This window comes from Notamacropus eugenii, chromosome 4, assembly GCF_028372415.1.
Source record: "Notamacropus eugenii isolate mMacEug1 chromosome 4, mMacEug1.pri_v2, whole genome shotgun sequence".
In the NCBI taxonomy this organism is placed as follows: Eukaryota; Metazoa; Chordata; class Mammalia; order Diprotodontia; family Macropodidae; genus Notamacropus; species Notamacropus eugenii.
In genome coordinates this window covers 321,232,011-321,252,171 of record NC_092875.1, presented here as the reverse complement: position 1 = coordinate 321,252,171, position 20,161 = coordinate 321,232,011, and the positions used below count along the sequence as shown (strand labels likewise).

General features: G+C 36.2%; 1 protein-coding gene across 6 annotated transcripts in view; it reads right to left on the bottom strand.

The window, feature by feature from the left end:
* SREK1 (splicing regulatory glutamic acid and lysine rich protein 1) overlaps positions 1–20,161 on the bottom strand; it is a 46,945-nt gene that overhangs the window by 8,498 nt on the left and 18,286 nt on the right. For 5 of the 6 annotated variants that reach the window (XM_072605112.1, XM_072605116.1, XM_072605117.1 and 2 more), the window contains 6 exons: positions 16,841–17,005; positions 16,516–16,694; positions 12,891–13,021; positions 11,922–12,036; positions 6,590–6,709; positions 5,085–5,411 (listed from right to left, as the gene is read on the bottom strand). In XM_072605112.1, coding sequence (XP_072461213.1) covers positions 5,085–5,411; positions 6,590–6,709; positions 11,922–12,036; positions 12,891–13,021; positions 16,516–16,694; positions 16,841–17,005 — 1,037 coding nt within the window. The remainder of the gene's footprint in view (positions 1–5,084; positions 5,412–6,589; positions 6,710–11,921; positions 12,037–12,890; positions 13,022–16,515; positions 16,695–16,840; positions 17,006–20,161) is intronic. The other variant, XM_072605115.1, reaches the window with a different exon arrangement.

Below are 20,161 nucleotides of genomic sequence, written 5' to 3'. Positions count from 1 at the left end.
AAGCTAAACCTTATCAAATCCCTATCCTTCTGATATCTCTTTCCATTTACCTTTTGTATGATCCTTTTGCATCTTGCATTTGAAAGTAAGATTTTCTATTCAACTCTGATCTTTTCAACAAGAATGCTTCAAAGTCCTCTATTTCATTGAACATCATCCATTGTTCCCCCTGAAGATTATACTCAGTTTTGCTGGGTGATTCTTAGCTGTAATAACCTTTTGCCCTCCAGATTATCATATATCAAGGCCTCCATTTCTTTAATGTAGAAGCTGCTAAATCTTATGTTATTCTGACTATGGCTTCTCAATATCCAAATTGTTTCTTTTTGGCTACTTGCAGTACTTTCTCTTTCATCTGGGAGTTCTGGAATTTGGCTATAATGTTCCTAGGAGTTTTCATTTTGGGATCTCTTTCACGAAGTGATTAGTGAATTCTTTCAATTTCTATTTTATCCTCATCTTAGAATATCAGGGCAGTTTGATAATTTCTTGAAAGATGATGGCTAGGCTCTTCTTTTGATCCTGACTTTCAGATAGGGAGTCCAATAATTCTTAATTTTATCTCTCCTGGATCTATTTTCCAGATCAGTTATTTTTCCAATGAGATAGTTCATTTTTTTCTTCTATTTTTTCCAAGCTTTCGATTTTGATTATTTTTTGATCTCTCATAAAGTTATTAGCTTCCACTTGCCCAATTCTAACTTTTAAGGCATTATTTTCTTCAGTAAGCTTTTGTACCTCCTTCTCCATTTAGCCAATTCTACTTTTAAAAGAATTCTTCTCTTCAGTTAATTTTTTGTATCTTTTTCCCTTTGGCCAATTCTGCTTTCCAAGGTATTCTCTTCATGGGAATTTTGTGCCTCTTATCATTTGACCTATTCTTGTTTTTTAAGGTGTTATTTTCTTCAGGATTTTTGGTGTTTCCTTTACCAAGTTGTTGATTTTTTTTTCATAATTTTCTTGCATCAATGCATTTTCTTGCACTTCTCTTCCCAATTTTTCCTCTACCTCTCTTATCTGATTTTAAAAATCCTTTTTGAGCTCTTCGGTGGCTGAGAGCAATTCATATTTTTCCTGGGGGCTTTGGATGCAGGAATTTTGACTTTGTTGTCTACTTCTGAGTCTACTTCTGTTGTCTACTTTGATTATCTTCCCTGTCACCATAGTAACTTTCTGTGGTCAGAAGTTTTATTGTTTGCTCATTCTACAGCCTATTTCTTGACTTTTAACTCTATGCTAAAAAGTGCAGCTCTGCTTCCCAAGTGGAAGGGACACTATTTCAAGCTTTAGGTTTTCTTGTGCAGCTGTTTTTAGAAGTAATTCTGAGGACTTGTAAGTTTTTAGCTCTTCCAATGTGACAAGATCTAGGGAGAGGTGTGTTTACTACTCTCTTGTACTGGGAACTAGTTTGTGAGCAACCACAAGCACCCTTTTCAACCCTGGAACTGTGACCAGGGGCCCTGCAGTCACAAATTCTGCTGTTAGTGCTCCTCCTCACACTTAGACGCAGACCAGATCCAAGAATAGACAATTAAACAGAGTCCTGCCCCTGCTGACAGTAAAAGGAACCCTAAACATCTCCCATCTGACCCATTGTCTGATCCCCTTACCATCTGTGGGCCAAGAGGTCTGGAAACAGTCACCCCGAGGCCTGATCCTGGTTTGCTGGAGCCTGGTCTGAGCTGGTGCAGCCTGTACTGTACTGCGCTCCTCCCTCACCCTAGCATAAAAGACCTTTCCTGACAATCTTCTATGTTGTCTTGGGCTGGAAAATTGTTTTACTCCATCTTTTTGTGGATTCTGCAGCCCTAGAATTTGTTTAGAGTCATTATTTAGAGGTATTTGAAGGGGTTCAGGGGAGAGCTCAGACGAGTCTAAGACTTTACTCAGCCATCTTGGCTCTATTTCTCCCATTATACTTTTTTATTAGGAGATCACTACTGATATTTAAGACAGCCTCTTCAGTAGTAGATAGAAACAAAAACCATATTAAAATTAGGTTAAGAAGGATGAAGACCCTGGGACAAGTATAAAAATGTTTTGCTTAGACTTCAGAGAGGCCTGGGAGGATCTATGAATGAAAGGGGCAGAACCAGAAGAATTCTGTACACAGCAACCACAGTGTGTGAGGAATTTTTCTGGTAGACTTAGCCCATCACAGCAATGCAAGGACCTAAAAAATTCCCAAAGGACTCTTGAGGTAAAATGTCTTACACATCTAGAGAAAGAACCATGGAACTGGATCTCAGAATGAAGCAGATCATTTTCTCTTGTATTACGTTTTGTTTTCATGGTTTCTCCTATTCATTTTAATTCTTCTCTGCAACATGACTAAGGTGAAAATGTATTTAATAAGAATGTATGCGTAGAACCTATATAAGATTGCACACTGTCTCAGGGAGGCAGCGAGGAGGAAGGGGGGGAAGGGAGGGTGAAAAAAATCTAAGATATATGGAAGTGATTGTAGAAAACTGAAAACTAATTAATTAATTTTTAAAAAGTAAAAATAAAATATTAAGAAGGGAAAAAATGTTTTGCTTGATTTCCTGTTCTAAGAAAACATCACTTTAAAAGAGGCAGGTTGGCACAATGGATAGAGAACTAGAAGTGAAGCCAAAAAGATATTGTGGTTCTAGGTGGGACACTTAACTTCTCTGTGCCCTAGGCAGCTCTCTACAACCCTCTAGAAAAGGAACTGTTCTATACCAATGAAATCAGAGGACACTGCAATCCCCTCCTTTCTGTATTAAGGGATCCTGACCCTGTCACTTAAAATTCTCTGTATCTGAAAGAATTTTTAAAAGTGAAGCGCTAAGAATTGCTATGGAAATCTGAATGGAGGCATATTAATTAACCTTAAAATTACGTAGAGATAAGTCAAATAAGAAGTGTAGGAGCTTTTCCTCTTCACTTGAAAGTAGACAGAAAAATACTTCTTTTTGCTTAGAAAAAAAAAGTGTCATGGGGTAGAAAGGAAACAATAAGACCAGAACATTTTCTTTCCAAATCTTTTCTGACCCTACTCCTAAGCAGTTCCACATTGTGGTCTCCAAGACCGAATTAGGTAGAACTAAGAGAAAGGAGGAAAAAAGATGGTACACACATGCCCATTAAAAAAAAACAAACCTAGGTTTCAAACAAACTTAAAGAGCAAACAAATAGATGGTTATGGAATTAAATTTAAGAGTTCTAATATTAGTACCAATCATTATAACACTTTATCAGAATAGACCTTAATTTACACTTAAGTGTTTTACAGTTTACAAAGTATCTTGGTCTTCCTCATATCTATTATACAACGTTGCCTTTCCTTAGGAAATGATTGTTACTTTTAAGAAAATTCTCCACTATAAGCAAAACACTTGCCAAAATCAAATTAAATGCATTGATTAATACTAGTACAAGCAGATGATCAAACATCCTTTGCTCTTCTCAGTATTTTAGAGTACAAAAAGCTGCATAAACAGTCAGATGACACAGACATCCCTTTGAACTGTTTTTTCTTTGTTACTGGGGGGAAGAAGGAAATCAAATATCAGGAAATTACTGAGTAAAAAAGGCATTAGTAAAACTTGTCATTTTTCAATACAGAGTTTAACTAAATAAAGGAACTGTCACATAAAATATTACCCTTTATCTTGACTCCTTTCTAGCTCACATCTATGATTGTGGCACTGTGCTGCCACCTAGTGGCAGCAAACCTAAACAGTAGCAATTCTCAATAAGGAAATGAAGTCACCCTTTGACCCTGCAACACTACTAGATCTGTATACCAATGAGATCAAAGGAAAAGAACCTATATGTGCAAAAATATATAAAGCAGCTCTTCTTGTGGTGGCAAAGAATTGGAAATTGAGGGGAACGTCCAGCAATTGGGGAATGGGTGAACAAATAGGAATACTATTGTGCTTTAAGAAATAACAAACAGGATGCTCTCAGAAAAACCTGGAAAGACTTAAATGAACTGATATAAAGTGAAATGAGCAGAAGCAGAAGAATATTGTACACAGTAACAGAAATACCATTCGAAGACCAACTGTGAATGACTTAGCTATTCTCAGCAATATAATGACCCAAGACAACTCTGAAGAATTTATGATGAAAAATGCTTTCCAACTCCAAACAAGAAATGACAGTCTGAATACAGATTGAAGCATACTTTTTTAAAAACTTTTTCTTGGTTTTGAGGAAATTTTTTTTAGTCTGTTTTCTTTTGCAACATGGCTAATATGGAAATATGTTTTGCATGACTGCACAGGTATAGTCTTATATCAAATTGCTTACCTTTTCAGGGAGGAGGAAAGGAAACGGGGGGAAAGATTTTGGAACTTAATTTTTAAAAATACATGATCAATATTGCTTTTACATGCAACCGGAAAAAAATTTTAAGTGTACGATGCCTTCATGCTCAAAGGGCAAAAGTGGCAGAATGAAATAACAGGTGGTTCCTCCCAAAGAAGTTCTGAAGAACCAGGTAAGTTTCAAAAATCCTATCTGTGGTGCTAAAAAGACATCTGTGGAAAATTCAATTGACTTCTAAGGGCATCAACTATAAAATGACAGGGCTTCACTAGATGAACTTCTGACATTCCTTCTACCACTAGTATTTTACAATGTTATGAAATTTATGAGGAAAATGGACCAGGATTCTCTATTCCATTTTGATCTATGCCTGAAACCATTTTGAAAAGCAAACACCAGTTAATTTTTTTAGGGGAAAAAGCAATCTAAGCAAAAATATTCTCATTCACCAAATCCACTCTGCATTCTATGTCTAATAAAAATAAGTAATAAGAACAAATTTTCATAGAACTGTTAGGTCTCTAAAACTAATCTGTCTAAATTACCTCTTTCTTCATTGGTCTAAATATACCATAGGGATGGAATTATCTGCTATTATAGATCTCATCAAATAATAAGCAGTAAAGGAGGTCACCTTTCTGAGATTCTTTCCTGGAATTAAATTTATACTGTTTTCTACTTGTGCAGAATTACCTCCATTCTCCTGAGGTAAAAATTATGTTTCAATTGTTCATCAATACAACTGAGAAAAATCCCAGCAAAAATTTTAAATGTTAGCAAACCTGCTGGAACTACGAGATCTTCTTGATGCATTATAACTTCTGGGAGGTGTTCTGGATTTCTTATCCTTCTTTCTTTTTTCATCTATCTCTCTGACTCTGTCCTTTTCTCGTTCTCTCTCTCTGTCCTGCTCCTTTTCTTTGTCTCGCTCCTTTTCCTGTTCTTTTTCTTGATCTTTTTCCCGATCTCTCTCTCTGTCCTTTTCTCGATCTCTTTCTTTATTTTTACTGCGTTCTTTTTCCCTTTCTCTGTCTCTATCCCTTTCTTTTTCTCTCAGTCTTTCTTTTTCCTTGATCTTGTCTCGATTTTCTTTTTCTTTTTTCTTGTCCCTGTTATAAAAAAAAGCAGAAAAGGAAAAAAAATCACCACAGAAATGTCTAACAAAAAGGTAGTTGGTTCTCCCTTCTTTAACCAGACTAATACTTTAAAAAGTCAATAATTAACCTACAACATTACATAACTGAATATGCAATAATCATTAAAATGCAACATAATCCATGAGTCTAGAAAGTTACTGAACAACAGCTAAGTTTGGTAGGAGACAATTTTGGCAGTCTCTTGAACGACACTGAAATAAAATAGGATAAGGACTTTTGGACAGGGGGTATTTTTTGGAATAGAATCTCAAACCTTGGGGAGAAATAGGGATTTTCTATGTAAATTAATTATCAAGCTGAAGAAAGACAACAGATGAGCAAACAGCATGTGCTGAGTGGAAACTATCTATTTGCAGAAGATCAATCTAAAGACTATCATTTTACTTAAAAGCACTTGACCCTAAGATCCTGGTGAGGAAATGACATCTGGCCAGGACAAACAAAAACAGGAGGGAAAGAGGATGAGCATGTGTGCTTGGGGCAGTGATCTCAAGAAGGATGACTGGCTATAACAGGTGCTTACATCAAAAAGTGGTTCTGTGACCTGCGGGCTATTTTGTGGGTGAAAGCAGACAGACCTAACAAAATAATCAAGGCCAAATCAATCATTGCAATCTGTAACAAACCCTAGGTATCCAAACTTAACAAAATGCATACTTATGTTTCACTTCAGAAAGGACAAGAAAACTAATTAGGAGCCTAATGCCATCAGTGCAAACCCACTTATAAGCCAGAGAATATATATTCATGTTGGTGGCAGAAAAGGTAAATGCAATTTTAGTGTCGAACCATTATTTCAACTTTCACTTGTGGAAAACAAACAGAAGACTAATTTCAGTCAAGAGTCTATTAGTTTGTTTTATGAGATCTTTCTCTGGGAGGAGGACTGGGATGAATTCTGAGAGAAACTATAACGATGCAAAAAATCAAGACATCAATAAAAACTTTAAAAAAAACTTTATTACTTAAAAATGTAAGAAAAGGATTCCATCTAATTTTTTATTACTCAAAGTCTGCCTAAAGTAACCTTACAAAAGTTTAAGTAAATTGAGTTTTTTCAAAATATTTGTTAAGGCTCTCATACTTTTTCTGGAAAAAAAAATATGACACACAACTACCTCTTTACTCACCGTGAACGTGAACGAGTCCTTGACTTCCGTCTCTCCTTAGACTTAGAACGTTTTTTATAGGGACTCTTGGATCTACGCCTATCTTTTTGTCTCGAACATGACCTGTTTTGGGATCTGCTCCTATAGTGAAAAAATAACAGAAGATACTTGGACCCAATTCATGGCATCTCAAGAAATTGAGAAAGGAAGTTTCTTTTGCCTCCTCTAATTCCTAAAAAATATTTACTCTCAAGAAATGAAATCTCACCAAATTTTCTACTCATAGACAAAACATTTATTAATTCTGCTTTGGTTTAACAAATATAAAAACTGGCTTAAAAGTTCTTTTAAAATCAAGCTAAAAATTTAAATAGAACTTGGACTTAAAATTTTTTTTCTTAAGTTTCACAATTAAGAATTAAAATAAGTGAAGGCAGATTGGTGAAGGGGTAATCAGAATGCTTGGCATTTTGGAGTGGGGAGGAGGGGAGAGATGAGGAGAAAATTTGGAACTCAAAATTTTGTGGAAATGAATGTTGAAAACTTAAAATAAATAAATAAAATAATTTTTAAAAGAAGAAGAATTTAAGTAGAGAAAAACATCAAGCTATGATTGCATAAGGCAATTTTATGGTGCTAACAATAAAGTTTAAACTTTCTCAAATTTACTACAGTATCTCAGTGTTTAACTGACCACTCAATCTTATATAAAATTAATGATTTTGAAGATATTTAAAATTTCAAACTAGAGTTCCACAGATGTACATATAAAATAAGGTAAGAATGTGAAGTGCTTTGCAAACCTTAAATCATTATGTAAATGATGACTACTATCAGCTATTACATATATTACATATTGATGCTTTCAGAAACATATTGATATTCAGTGATCTACAATTACAAAAACTCATGTTTAATTTATGTCGTCTGAGTGAATTTGAAATTGAATCCTGAATAATGGTAAATTAGTTAAAAAAAAAAATAAATTTGTGCAAATTTTCCAATTAGTCAATCTTTGAGTGTCTTCATATCTCTTCATCCTCAATATTTAAAATTCAAAACTTAAATTATTCCAAGGCTCATTTTCATATTATTACTAACAACTATTCATGATGCTGATTTCTTTTGAAGTTCAGCTACCAGTAACCACTAATAGTTTTGTAACAGGCATTAAGACAAAGCTATAGCTTTTGGTTAGTTTGTAATTATCCTTGAAAATCACAAGGAAGCAGACTAGATATGTATATTTCATTCAATTTATAATTAAAAGACACTGAATGTTAAACCTATTTCTGAAAACCTCAAAGACAATTAATCTTTTAAAGTGTTTTTACTATGTCTTAAATTTGACTAATTGGTTCTAACTTAAAGTCCTCCTCAAATGAATGTGATATTAATAAAATGAAAGACATCAATAAAATTTAAAAGATAACTAATTTCAAAGAGGAAAGATCCCCTTAAGTTATCTTTGATTTTAATGAGCTTTTTATTTTTAACACAAAAATTCTCTAACGTGTCTTTTTTTTTTTAAAGAATAGCAGCTGCATTTTCTGGTTAGAAAGAAATCTTTTTAACGTCTCTCTACTTAGCAATGAATATGCAATATTACTGATTTTCTGATTAGCTTCAAAAAAGCTAAAATCAAGAATAATTTTATCTAGTGACAATAAAAGAAAATTATAGTGAGATTTAAACATATTTTAAAAGTAACCCTTCTAAATATTACTGAAATTAGCATTTAAATAAAGACAAGTTCATAACTTAACAGGTTGTAACCAACTCTGCTTATTATTAGGTCCTAATATCCCATCTCATCCCCACAGCACTGATCCAGAATAGCATCAATTATGGTAGTTTTGGGGAAGAGTACATTGACCCATTTCATCCTACTACTACTACTACCACTGCGATCATCATCATTCCTTTAAGAGTCTAAGGGGAAAAAAATGGGAAAGGGGAGCATTCTGTTCTAGTAAGAAAAACTCAGAAAACCTCAAAAGACCTATGTATTTCCCAGCAGGTGGTAGCCAAAAGAAACCATGGTTTCTTAATGTAATAACAGTATAAAATAAAATATTAAGGACAAATGGACTCAGTATAGAACTGAGACAAATACTTCTTGGAAATGGACAATGTAGTATTTGTTTTGCCTAACTGCATATTTCTCACAGGGATTTTATTTTTCCCCCCAATTGGTAGTAGTGAGGGGAGAAAAGGAGGAACAGAAATTTTTCTGTTAAATGGAGAAAATAGTATGAACAACTCCTACCCAATCCAGTAAGCAATTCAGAAATGTATGCTATGTGCAAGGCAATGGGAACAAAGGCAAAAATAAAAACAAAATAAAAAGGACTTCAAAAGAAAAGAAAGTGCATGAACTGATACAGAGTAAAGTGAGCAGAACCAGGAAAACAATGTACACAGTAAAAGCAATACTGTAGGATGAACAACTGTGAATGACTTAGCTATTCTCAGCAATACAATGACCCAAGAAAATCCCAAAGAACTCATGATAAAAAAATGCTATCCCACCTCCAAAGAGAAAACTGATGGAGTCTGAATACAGACCAAAGCATACTATTTTTCACTTTTTTTTTTCTGGTTGAGTTTTCTTCCACAAAATGATTAATGTGGAAATAATATGTCACACAACGGCACATATATAATCTATATCAGATTGCTTATTCTTTTCAGGGGCAGGAGACAGGAGGAAGAAAAGGATAGAATTTGGAACTCAAAACTTAAAAAAAAAAAAGTGGTGTGGGGCACAAGATGGGAAGGCAGTAGAAATTCCAAAAGGAACTCATTCCCTATCTCCTTCCTTGACAAAAAATTGAGCTATTGAACTTTATATAAGTGGTTCTCACAATTTTTTCCCTTTTATTGCATAATAGCTATGTTCTTTTAATTTCTATGACATGACCCATCTCAAGAAATAAAACAACAGTACTGATCTCTTGGGCTAGGTTTAGATCAAACAATTTAAACCACATCATTCACTTTAAATTATTTCTCATTCAGAACAAAGAAGGCAGTTTTTGAAAATGAGTCATTTATTTACACTCCCAAAAGCAACCTCAGGGCTGCCTTTTCACACTTCTTTACTTAATGTGACTCCAGTTTCAAAAGTAAATAGATTTACGTGGCTGACTGAAATTAAAAGAAACCACCATTATCTCTCACAAGAAAAATTGTGCTTTAAAACTACCCATTTTTGGGGAAAGGGTCCCACATGTACAAAAACATTTACAGCAGCACTCTTTGTGGTGGCCAAAAACTGGAAATCAAGGGGATGCCCTTCAACTGGGGAATGGCTGAATAAATTATGGTATATGAATGGAATGAAATACTGTTATGCTATAAGAAATGATGAACAGGAAGACTTCAGAGAGGCCTGGCAAAACTTATATGATCTGATGTTGAGTGAAAGGAGCAATACTGCAGGCAGCTAGAAAGAAACAATTCAAGTATTGTGGAAATACAATCAGGATAACACAAGATCTAGCACTCTCTACATTAAGGGATCGAAGGGCATGGAACAGTATATTCCAGAAGTCAAAGGAACTAGGACTAAAACCAAGAATCACCTACCCAGCAAAACTGACTATAATACTTCAGGGGAAAAAATGGTCTTTCAATGAAATAGAGGATTTTCAAGTATTCTTGATGAAAAGACCAGAGCTGAAAAGAAAATTTGACTTTCAAACACAAGAATGAAGAGAACCATGAAAAGGTGAACAGCAAAGTGAAGTCATAAGGGACTTACTAAAGCTGAACTGTTTACATTCCTACATGGAAAGACAATATTTGTAACTCTTGAAACATTTCAGTATCTGGGTACTGGGTGGGATTACACATGCACACACGCTCACATACATAGAGACAGAGTGCACAGAGTGAATTGAATAGGATGGGATCATATCTTTAAAACAAAATGAAATCAAGCAGTGAGAGAGAAATATATTGGGAGGAGAAAGGGAGAAATTGAATGGGGCAGGTTATCTCTCATAAAAGAGGCAATCAAAAGACTCATTAGTGGAGGGATAAAGAGGGGAGGTGAGAGAAAAACATGAAGTCTACTCTCATCACATTCCACTAAAGAAAAGAATAAAGTGCACACTCATTTTGGTAGGAAAACCTATCTCACAATACAGGAAAGTGGGGGATAAGGGGACAAGCAGGGTGGGGGGGATGATAGAAGGGAGGGCATGAGGAGGAGAGTGCAATTCGAGGTCGACACTCATGGGGAGGGATAGGATCAAAAGAGAATAGGAGTAATGGGGGACAGGATAGGATGGAGGGAAATATAGTTAGTCCTATACAACACAACTATTATGGAAGTCATTTGCAAAACTACACAGATATGGCCTATATTGAATTGCTTGCCTTCCAAAGGGGAGGGGTGGGGAGGGAGGGAGGAAGAGAAGTTGGAACTCAAAGTGTTAGGATCAACTGTCGAGTAATGTTCTTGCCACTAGGAAATAAGAAAAACAGGTAAAGGGGTATAGAAAGCTATCTGCCCCTACAGGACAAAAGAGAAGATGGAGACAAGGGCAGTGAGGGATGATAGAAGAGAGAGCAAATTGGTCATAGGGGCAATTAGAATGCTTGGTGTTTGGGGGGGGAGGGGATAAAAGGGGAGAAAATTTGTAACCCAAAATTTTGTGAAAATGAATGTTAAAAGTTAAATAAATAAATTTAATAATATAAAATAAAATAGAAAGGAGCAGAACCAGGAGAATTTTGTGCACAGCAACAACCACAGTGTGTGAGAGTTTTTTCTGGTAGACTTGGCACTTCATTGCAATGCAAGGACTTAAAAAAAATTCCCAATGGTCTTCTAAGGCAAAATGCCTTCCACATCCAGAGAAAGAACTATGGAATTCAATTACAGAAGGTAGCAGATCATTTTTTGTGTGTGTGTATTGCATTTTGATTTGTTAGATGATTTCTCCTACTCATTTTAATTCTTCAACACAGCATGACTATAGTGAAAATGTATTTAATAGGAATGTATGTGTAGAACGTATACAAAATTGTATGCCGTCTCAGGGAGGGAGAGGGGAGGAAGGGGAAAATAATAATCTAAGTTATATGGTAGTTACTGTAGAACACTGAAAATAAATAAAATTAATTTTTAAAATTACCCATTTTTATTTAAAGCTTTAAAAGTAATATTTTTTTCAAAATTAGAGTAAAATATATACAGGTACAATTTTATCTGTTAATCACAGTAATGGCTACAATAATTAAATGGCATTTTAAACATCAATATGAGTATTTAGGCTGTTCAACTTTGAAACTTGGACCAAAATAACCCAAGTTTTAAATTTAGAACTGAAACTCTTCTCACCTGTGTTTTGATGGTGACCTTTTCCTTCTAGAATGTGATTTTGAACTAGACCTGGATTTTGAACGAGTATGGGAACGAGATCTGCCGCCTTTTCTTTCATTGCTCTTTCCAGACTCTGAGAGGAAAAAACCACTTTGCAGTGTAAGCTCAGAACAATTAAAGATCCCAGTTAACACTCAGGCACAAGTGGAATGTACCACACATAATGCAAGGGGCCTACTCTCTGTACATCCTCCTTCTTTGCAATTATCCTTCAGAAACATCCAAGAAAGTCATTGCATATACTCGTTGAGTGCAGCCATCCTGCAGCAGTACATATAAACCAGATGATTATAAACAGCTAGGCATAAGGAATGATGTGATGCTGCCATAATGCACGATTACAACATGTCAATTTCACTATTTCAAAAGGAATTCTGAAGTCTTTTCTGATTTTTTTCTTTTGCTACAGTAGGAGACACAATTTGCAGAGCATTTGAAAATATGTTCAAACTGAACATTTTCAGAATGCTTCTTCCCCCCTCCCCAGCTAGTAGAGCACAGGTTTTAATATGGGTAGCATTTTTCTTAATAATATTAAATACCTGAGTCTGTTAGGATCATTGACTATTATGCTGTATATTTTCAGTTCAAATTTGAAAGAACATTAATCTACTTAATGACAAACAAGTATAAAAGCATTTACCTTTTGTAACTTCAAAATAACTTCTTTAAATATTATTTTAAACCAACTATTTAGTGAGCACTAACTTTACTATTAAAATATAGAGCTGATTACTTTAGTTTCATATTCCTTAATGCTGAAGAGAAAAAATAACATTCATTAAAAGTAACTGATCTTGAAAACTGTATTACTGAGTATCAATTTCCTCACCTACACATGAAAGTTTTTGACTTCTAAGGTCCCTTTCAGCTCTAAGATTCTACTGCTTCTGATATATAATCTAAGCAACCACTCAATCAACCTACCTGGTTCAATAGCTGCTGAGATAAATGACTGGGCTTCTCGTACTCTCTTCATAACTTCTTCTAGCTCTTTAGCAGCAGCCTGAGGAGTCATCTCAGGGGGCTTTACTATTGCATTGTTGGAATGATTTATTCTAAATTTAAAAATATCAGAATATATACACTTAAAAACACAAAACAAACTACTTTTTACGTGGCACACATACTCAACAAAAAATACTTAAGAAGTCCAACAAATAATACAACCAAGCCAATATAACACCCAACTAATAAGTCTTCTTTGCTCAGTCACTTGTTGCTGATGAAGTCAAAATGGTGAAAAGATCTACACAGTTTAGTCTTAAAGGATGAAAAGAGTGAACCACAAACTTTAAGTCAATATAAAGATAAACTATTTTTGATTGTAGAGTTTAAGATTTGGCTTTTTCCTTACACCCTCTTATCAACACTGAAAAACTTTGAAAGGTCAAAATACCTAATAAACAGACTTTCAGTTAGAATTCTTCCTAAGAGGTCATATCATAGCATCTACTTAGTGCCTACACAAGGGTATGGTTGAAAGAATTGGTATGCCTAAAACAGCATTTTAACTTCTCAAATCTGCCCCTCTCCTCCCAACTTCCCTCTCTATCTGTTAAACCACCATCCCCCCAGTCAACCATATTCACAAACTTCAGTTATCTTATCTGGCAGTTATCTTGTCCCTCTACCCATTCCCAAATCCAATCCATTACCAGCTCCTCTTGGTTCTACCCTTTCAGTCTCTCATATCCAGCCCTCCTTTCCAGTCACAGTGCCACCACCCATAGTATAAACCCTCATTACTGCTCATCAATATTAAAATAATCCCCTCACTCATTTCTCTACCTGTCATCTCCCCCAATCCATCCTCCACAAAGCCATCAAACTAACCTTTCTAGTGCTGAGTTCAAAACACATCACACCCTTGTTCAAAAATATCAGCAGTACCTCGTCAGGAGAATAAACAACAAAAACCTATCACTAACATTGGTAATACTCTGAAAATCTGCCTCAAATCTTCTAATCTTATTTCACACTACTTGCCTTCAAATATTCTACATTCATTGGTTATACTCCTCAGAATTGTCCGACTAATCTTCTCAGTCTCTTCTACAGGTTCATCTTCCATGTCCCACACTCTATGCTTAGACATATTCCCGGGCTCTTCCCTGAGCCCTATTCTTTCTCCATCTTCTCTTAGTGTGCAGCCTTGGCACACAGAAGTTGCTTAATAAATGGTCATTTGATTGAGCTCATTAGGTCTCACAGATTCAAATATCTTCTCTATCCAGAACTTCCAAATCTACATACCCAAGACACATCTCTACACCTGAGTTTTCAACTGCCTACAGACATCTCCACCTGGATGTCCCATAAGAATCTCAAACCCAGTACGTTCAAATCAGGTCATTGTCTTTTCCTCTAAACACTGCTCTTTTTAACTCCTCTGTTTCTGTCAAGGGCACTACCACCCTTCCAGTCATCCAGGTTCTCAAAATACGGGCCATCCATACGATGTCCAATCAGGTGCCAAATCTACCTTGCCAATGTCTCTCACTTCTGCCTTCTCTTTTCTCTCACATCAACATAAGCATCCTAGTCTAGGCCCTCATCCATCTCATCTGACCTAACATCACAGCCTCTAATCCCTTTTTTAAGTCTCTCCCTTCTACTATCTATCCTTTCACATAAGCTGTCAAGCTTCTAAAGTTGAGGACACCTACATACTATCATATACCTACCCAAAAAGCTTTGGTACTTCCCCAATGCCTTTAAGATAAAACACAAACTCCCATTTGGTATTTAAAGCCCTTCACAATCAATCTCCAGCCCATCTTTGTTGGCTGACTATACAATCCTCCAGTCATAAACTCTACATTCCAATTAAACTTGCTACCCATTTGCTTTTCCTATGTATGCATCACTCCATCTACCACCTCCGTGCCTTTTCACAGGACATCTTCCAAGCTTGGAATGCACTCCCCTTTTACTTTTGACTAATAATCCTTAGGTCCCTTTAAATTACAGTTCAAGTACTACCACTAATGCCTTTCCAGATTTCCCCTAACTTGCCCTCCTTCCTTAAACTACTGAGCCTGCTGCTTCCAGCCATCTTCAAGCCCTGCTTCCTTGCATTTCACAAGGCCAGGAGTGGGGAACCTATGGATTTGTTCTGTTAAGTTTGGATTCAGTCAAAGGATCATACTCAAGGCTGTAAGTTCCCCTCCTCTGGGCCAGGTTCTTCAGCCCTTACTCTAGGGTCCTACTTGCTCCTGACTCATAAGAATTCTTCATAACTACACCCAGAGTCACCATACTGAATGCTGCTCTCTAGCCATCTTCATGCACCTGATGACTCTGCCTTGCTCTCCCTTTCCACATCTACCTCACAGATCAATAATCAAAAGGACACTTATTTCTGTTAAGGATGGTTCCATTCACCATGACTTGCCAATCCAAAATATTCTTTCTTCCAATATGTGTTGTCCTTCAGGGCAGGAAGTGTCTTTTTGTATTTGTAGAGGGGAGAATCTGGTACATGACAAACATTTGATAAATTTTTTTCATTCACTGTTTGGATTTATCTGTGAACATGTTGCACCCCCTATTAGAATGTAAATTCTTCAAGGGCAGGTACTGTCTCACTTTTATATTTATAACCCCAGCACCTGGCACAGTACCTTGATCGAACAGATTCACTAGTACCAACTATTTAGCTGTTAATCTAGCAAGAACCTGGACAAATGGATAATCAAGGAAGCACCTAAGCAATTCAATAATATGTAATAACTTTTGGTCTGAATAACCTAAATGACTGTTTTCAATGAGGCAGCTATTGCTTGTCATACAAACTGTTGAATTTGACCTAAAAAACTCTTTTAATTACTTGATGTGCAACCAGGAAGCAAAGCAGTGAGAATGCTAGGTCTGGAGGAAGCAAGCCTCACCTTCCTGAGTTCAAATCTGGCCTCAAACACTTACTAGATATGTGACTCTGGGCAAGTCATATAAGACAAACCCTGTTTGTCTCAGTTTCCTCATCTATAAAATGAGCTGGAGAAGGAATAGGCAAATCATTCCAGTATCTTTGCCAAGAAAACTCCAAATAGGGTCACAAAGAGCCAGACGCTACCAAAACAACTGAACAACAATTACTTGATATCACACCTCTTTATGCACTCATAGCAACTGAATTTAGCAAAGGTCCTAGAAATAATCTCAAATGACCCCCCAAATGGCCCATATGCTTTCTTTAAAGTACAACACAAAGAATACATGCAAAATGTGATAAAAATGCAGTCTATGTTCAATATTTTCATATTAAATTAACACTAAATAAGGTTTGTAATATAAACAATAACAATGTAGACTTGGCAACTGACTGGACATCAAAGTCTAGGATGATCCCTATTTTGAGAATCTGGATGACTGAAAGGGTATGGTGCTTTTGACAGAAACAGAGAAGTTAGCAGGAGTATGTAACAGGTAAACATAAGCTTCATCCCCCCTTAAATGCCAATTGCTAGAAAAAGGCACACATATAACAAAACCAAGAGTATTAATTTTTCCAAGACCATTACAATTTCTTTTTTTCAGAATTTCTTACTTCAGTGGCCTGTCTCCAAACATTACTCCATTAAAAGCAAGAGCTCGTGGTACAGAATTCTGATCTGCAAATTCCACAAAAGCAAATCGAGTTGGCTGAGTCTCATCACCTGCCATACGAACAAACTTCACTTCTCCAACTTGTTTAAAAAATTCAAGTAGCTGATCAGCTGTGGTAGTCTAAAAAGACACAAATACATCTTAATAAATCTGTGATCTAAAGAATCAGATAGATGTCAACCAGTGGCAATTAGAAAAAATGGTCTTTAAGTAAAAAAAGGAAGAGGAGTTACTATTGCTTTTCAGTTTCTTCTTTGATTTCTTACCTGAGAATTCAAGTTTCCAACATAGACAGTCCTCCTAATTTCATCAATTTTGGAAGGATCCACATTTCCCATAAGTGGTGGCTGTGGTATCTCTCCAAGAGTTGCAAGGTTAGGGTCTAGTGCTGCGGCTGGTATAGCTCCCAAGCTGCTAAGTGAGACACTAAGCTATTTTAAAAAAAAAGAAAGAAAAGTACATATGTTTTTACTATTAAATGTCAGTCAACAAGCATTTATTAAGTACTTACTATGGGGGAGGCATTTTACTTTGTGCTAAGGATACAAAAAAGGTTTTGTCTTCAAGTTGCTCATATTCTAGTAGAGGAGACTATGTGCAAATAGCATATATAAAAGATATATATAGTATAAATGGAAGGTAAACTCAGAGCAATGGCATAAGAAGCGATGAGAGAAAAGACTTTCTAGTGAACTCTTGAGCTGATTCTGAAAGAAGCCAGGGAAACTAGGCAGCAGAGAGGCAAGAGAGGAGAGTAGTAGAGGCACAGGGAACGTAGAACAAAGACAGAGTGCTATATGAAGAACTGTAGGCCAATTTAATTGAACCACAGAATACATGTAGAGCTGTGAAGAGTAAAAAGCCTGAAAAAGGCCGTATTTTAAACGTCAAAGTGAAGATTTTATATTTGTTCTTAGAATATTTCCTTATGCCAGAAAAAAGTGAGCAACACCAAGAAATCTTAACTTTAGTCCACATACACTGCTGAATAAACACTTATGGTCAATAGGAGAATCACAATAGAGATTTCTCCAGTAAAATAATTACCTGTGATTTTGTTGGTGTGTATATTCCCTCCATCAAAGAAAATCAAAAATTATCTCCTACTTAATATATTATTTTTGAGAGCTGCCTTAGTAGAGTTTCTGCCTCTTGGCCTCTCTATCAAGAATTCAGCAGAAAAATTCATCACTCAATCTAAGTCTTTCTGGTCCTCAGACAGAATCTATCACTGAACCTGTTCACAATATATTAGTGTTTTTAAAAGGTGAAAATTTCTATTATTTACTATTTTTCTCATTACTGAAAGCTTATTAGGACTTCAAAACACTTCTAAAAACCTATCAACCCACAATTATTTATAAAAACACCTACTGTGTGCAACAGGCACTGCGCTAGACACTGGGGACACAAATACAAAGAATGAAACTGTCCCTATGCAATAAACACATTCTAATTGGAAGAAAACAAATACATTATGAAAAAATGTACAGCATAAATAAGACTATACAAAGTGGTTAAATACAAGGCAATTTAGTGGGGAGAGTACTGTCAGTGAGGGGGGATCAGGGAAGGCTTCATTAGAATAATCATGAGAGAATCCATGAGGCAGAAGTAAGGAGGGAGGGCGTATTTAGGCCATGTGGTATGGAGAGTACAAAGGTATGCTCATGGGACATGGCAAACAGGAAGGAATAGAAAGAAGACCAGGTTAGTGGGAATGCAGATTGCAAGAGGAGGAATAATGGCCAATGAAGCAGGAAAAGTACTTTGAGAACAGGGTATGTTATGCTTTAAAAACTAAAAAAAAAAAAAAAAAAGAGAGTTTATATTTAACCCTAGGGCAAAAAGGAAGCCAATGGAGTTGACTGAATAGGGAAGTGACAAGTTCAGGAAAATCACTTTGGCAGCTATATGTAGAATGAAATGGAATGGGAAGAAACTTAGGCCAAGGAAACCAATTAGGAGGCTACTGAAGTCAAGAGGTAATGAAGGCCTGGACTAAGTTAACAGCTGTGTGCATCAGATTCAAAAAGATGCTGTAGAACTAGAACTAGTAACTGATTTACATACAGTAAGGGAAAATAAGGAAAACAAGATGCCAAGATTACAAACCTGAGATACTAGAAAGAACAATGGAACTCTGAGAGAAATAGAGAAATTTGGAAGAGGGAAGGGTTTAGAGGAATAATGAATTGAGTTTTAGACATGTTGAGTTTAAGAACATCAAGCTTAAAAGGTCCAACAGGTAGTCTGTGATAAGGGGGAAAGACATCAAGGGAAAGACAGGAGCTGGATATGTAGATCTAGGAGATGTAGGATCTAGTCATCTGCATAGACATGGCAGCTAAAGAGTACAGTAGGATTAACTGTATAAGTCCCAGGACTCAAACCTCAGGGAATACCTATCCCTACAGGGCATAAGGTATAAGGAGTGTGATGTGGACAAATGAGCCAGCAAAGGAGACTCTAAGGAATGGTCAGACAGGTAGGGAGTGAACCAGGAGAAAACAGTATCATGAAAACCAAGAGAGGAAAGACTACCTAGGAGGAGAGAGCGGTCAGCACTGTCAAAGGACATTGGACTTGACAAGTAAGAGGTCACTGGTAACTTGGGAGACAGCACTTTGAGTGAAGTGATGAGGATGAAAGTCAGACTGCAAAAGGATAAGGAATGAGTTAAGAGGAAAGAAAGTGGGACAATGAGTACAGACAATTTTTTCCAAAGAGTTAGGCTGAGAAAGGAAGGAAAGATATAGGACAATAGCTTGAGGGGAAGGCTGGGAAAAGGGAAGGTTTTTTAAGAAATGGAGGGGAAAAGTACATTTGATAAGGAAAGGAAGCAGCTAAAAGGGAAAGGCTGAATATTGAAGGAGAGGGAAAAGTGAGGCTGCAACTTGCTAGAGAAGACAAGTATGCCTGGGATAAAGTGTATGTATACAAAGAAGGGTTTTCCCTGGTAAAGAAAAGGGCTATTCTTTTGTCAGAGATTGGGAGAAAAGAGGAGAGAGAGAGAAGATATTACAGGATTTAATTCTTCCTTGATTCATTCCCTGTCTCACTTTCTCAGAAACTATTCCAAACCTTCCTTTTGTTCTTCCCCTTCTCCCTCTTTTAGCTAAGGAAATTGCCTCTTACTTTCCTAAAAAATGTCATTTCTTGGATCCAAAAAGGGTCCAGGTGTGGTTGGATAACACGAATATGTAGTCAACACCATTGTGGGAACTTCTCTAGCTTCATTCAGCAGCTCCTGAGTGGGACTGGAAGAGACCTCCAATCCCTCTACCCGTCAGTACTTTCTCAGGTCATTACACTTGCTTCAACCTCAACCCAATATAAGCCATTTCAACTCAACCTCCACCCTGCAGTACTCACACCATCTTTAATATTATATATGATAAGCAAAATGTGATTCAAATTCATAGTGACCTTTAATCACATGATATAAACAGGCAATATGAAAAAATGCTCTAAATCACTAGTGACTAGAGAAATGCAAATTAAAACAAGTCTGAGATATCACCTCAGTCACACCTATCAGACTGACTAACATAACAAAACAGGAAAATGATAAATGTTGGAGAAGA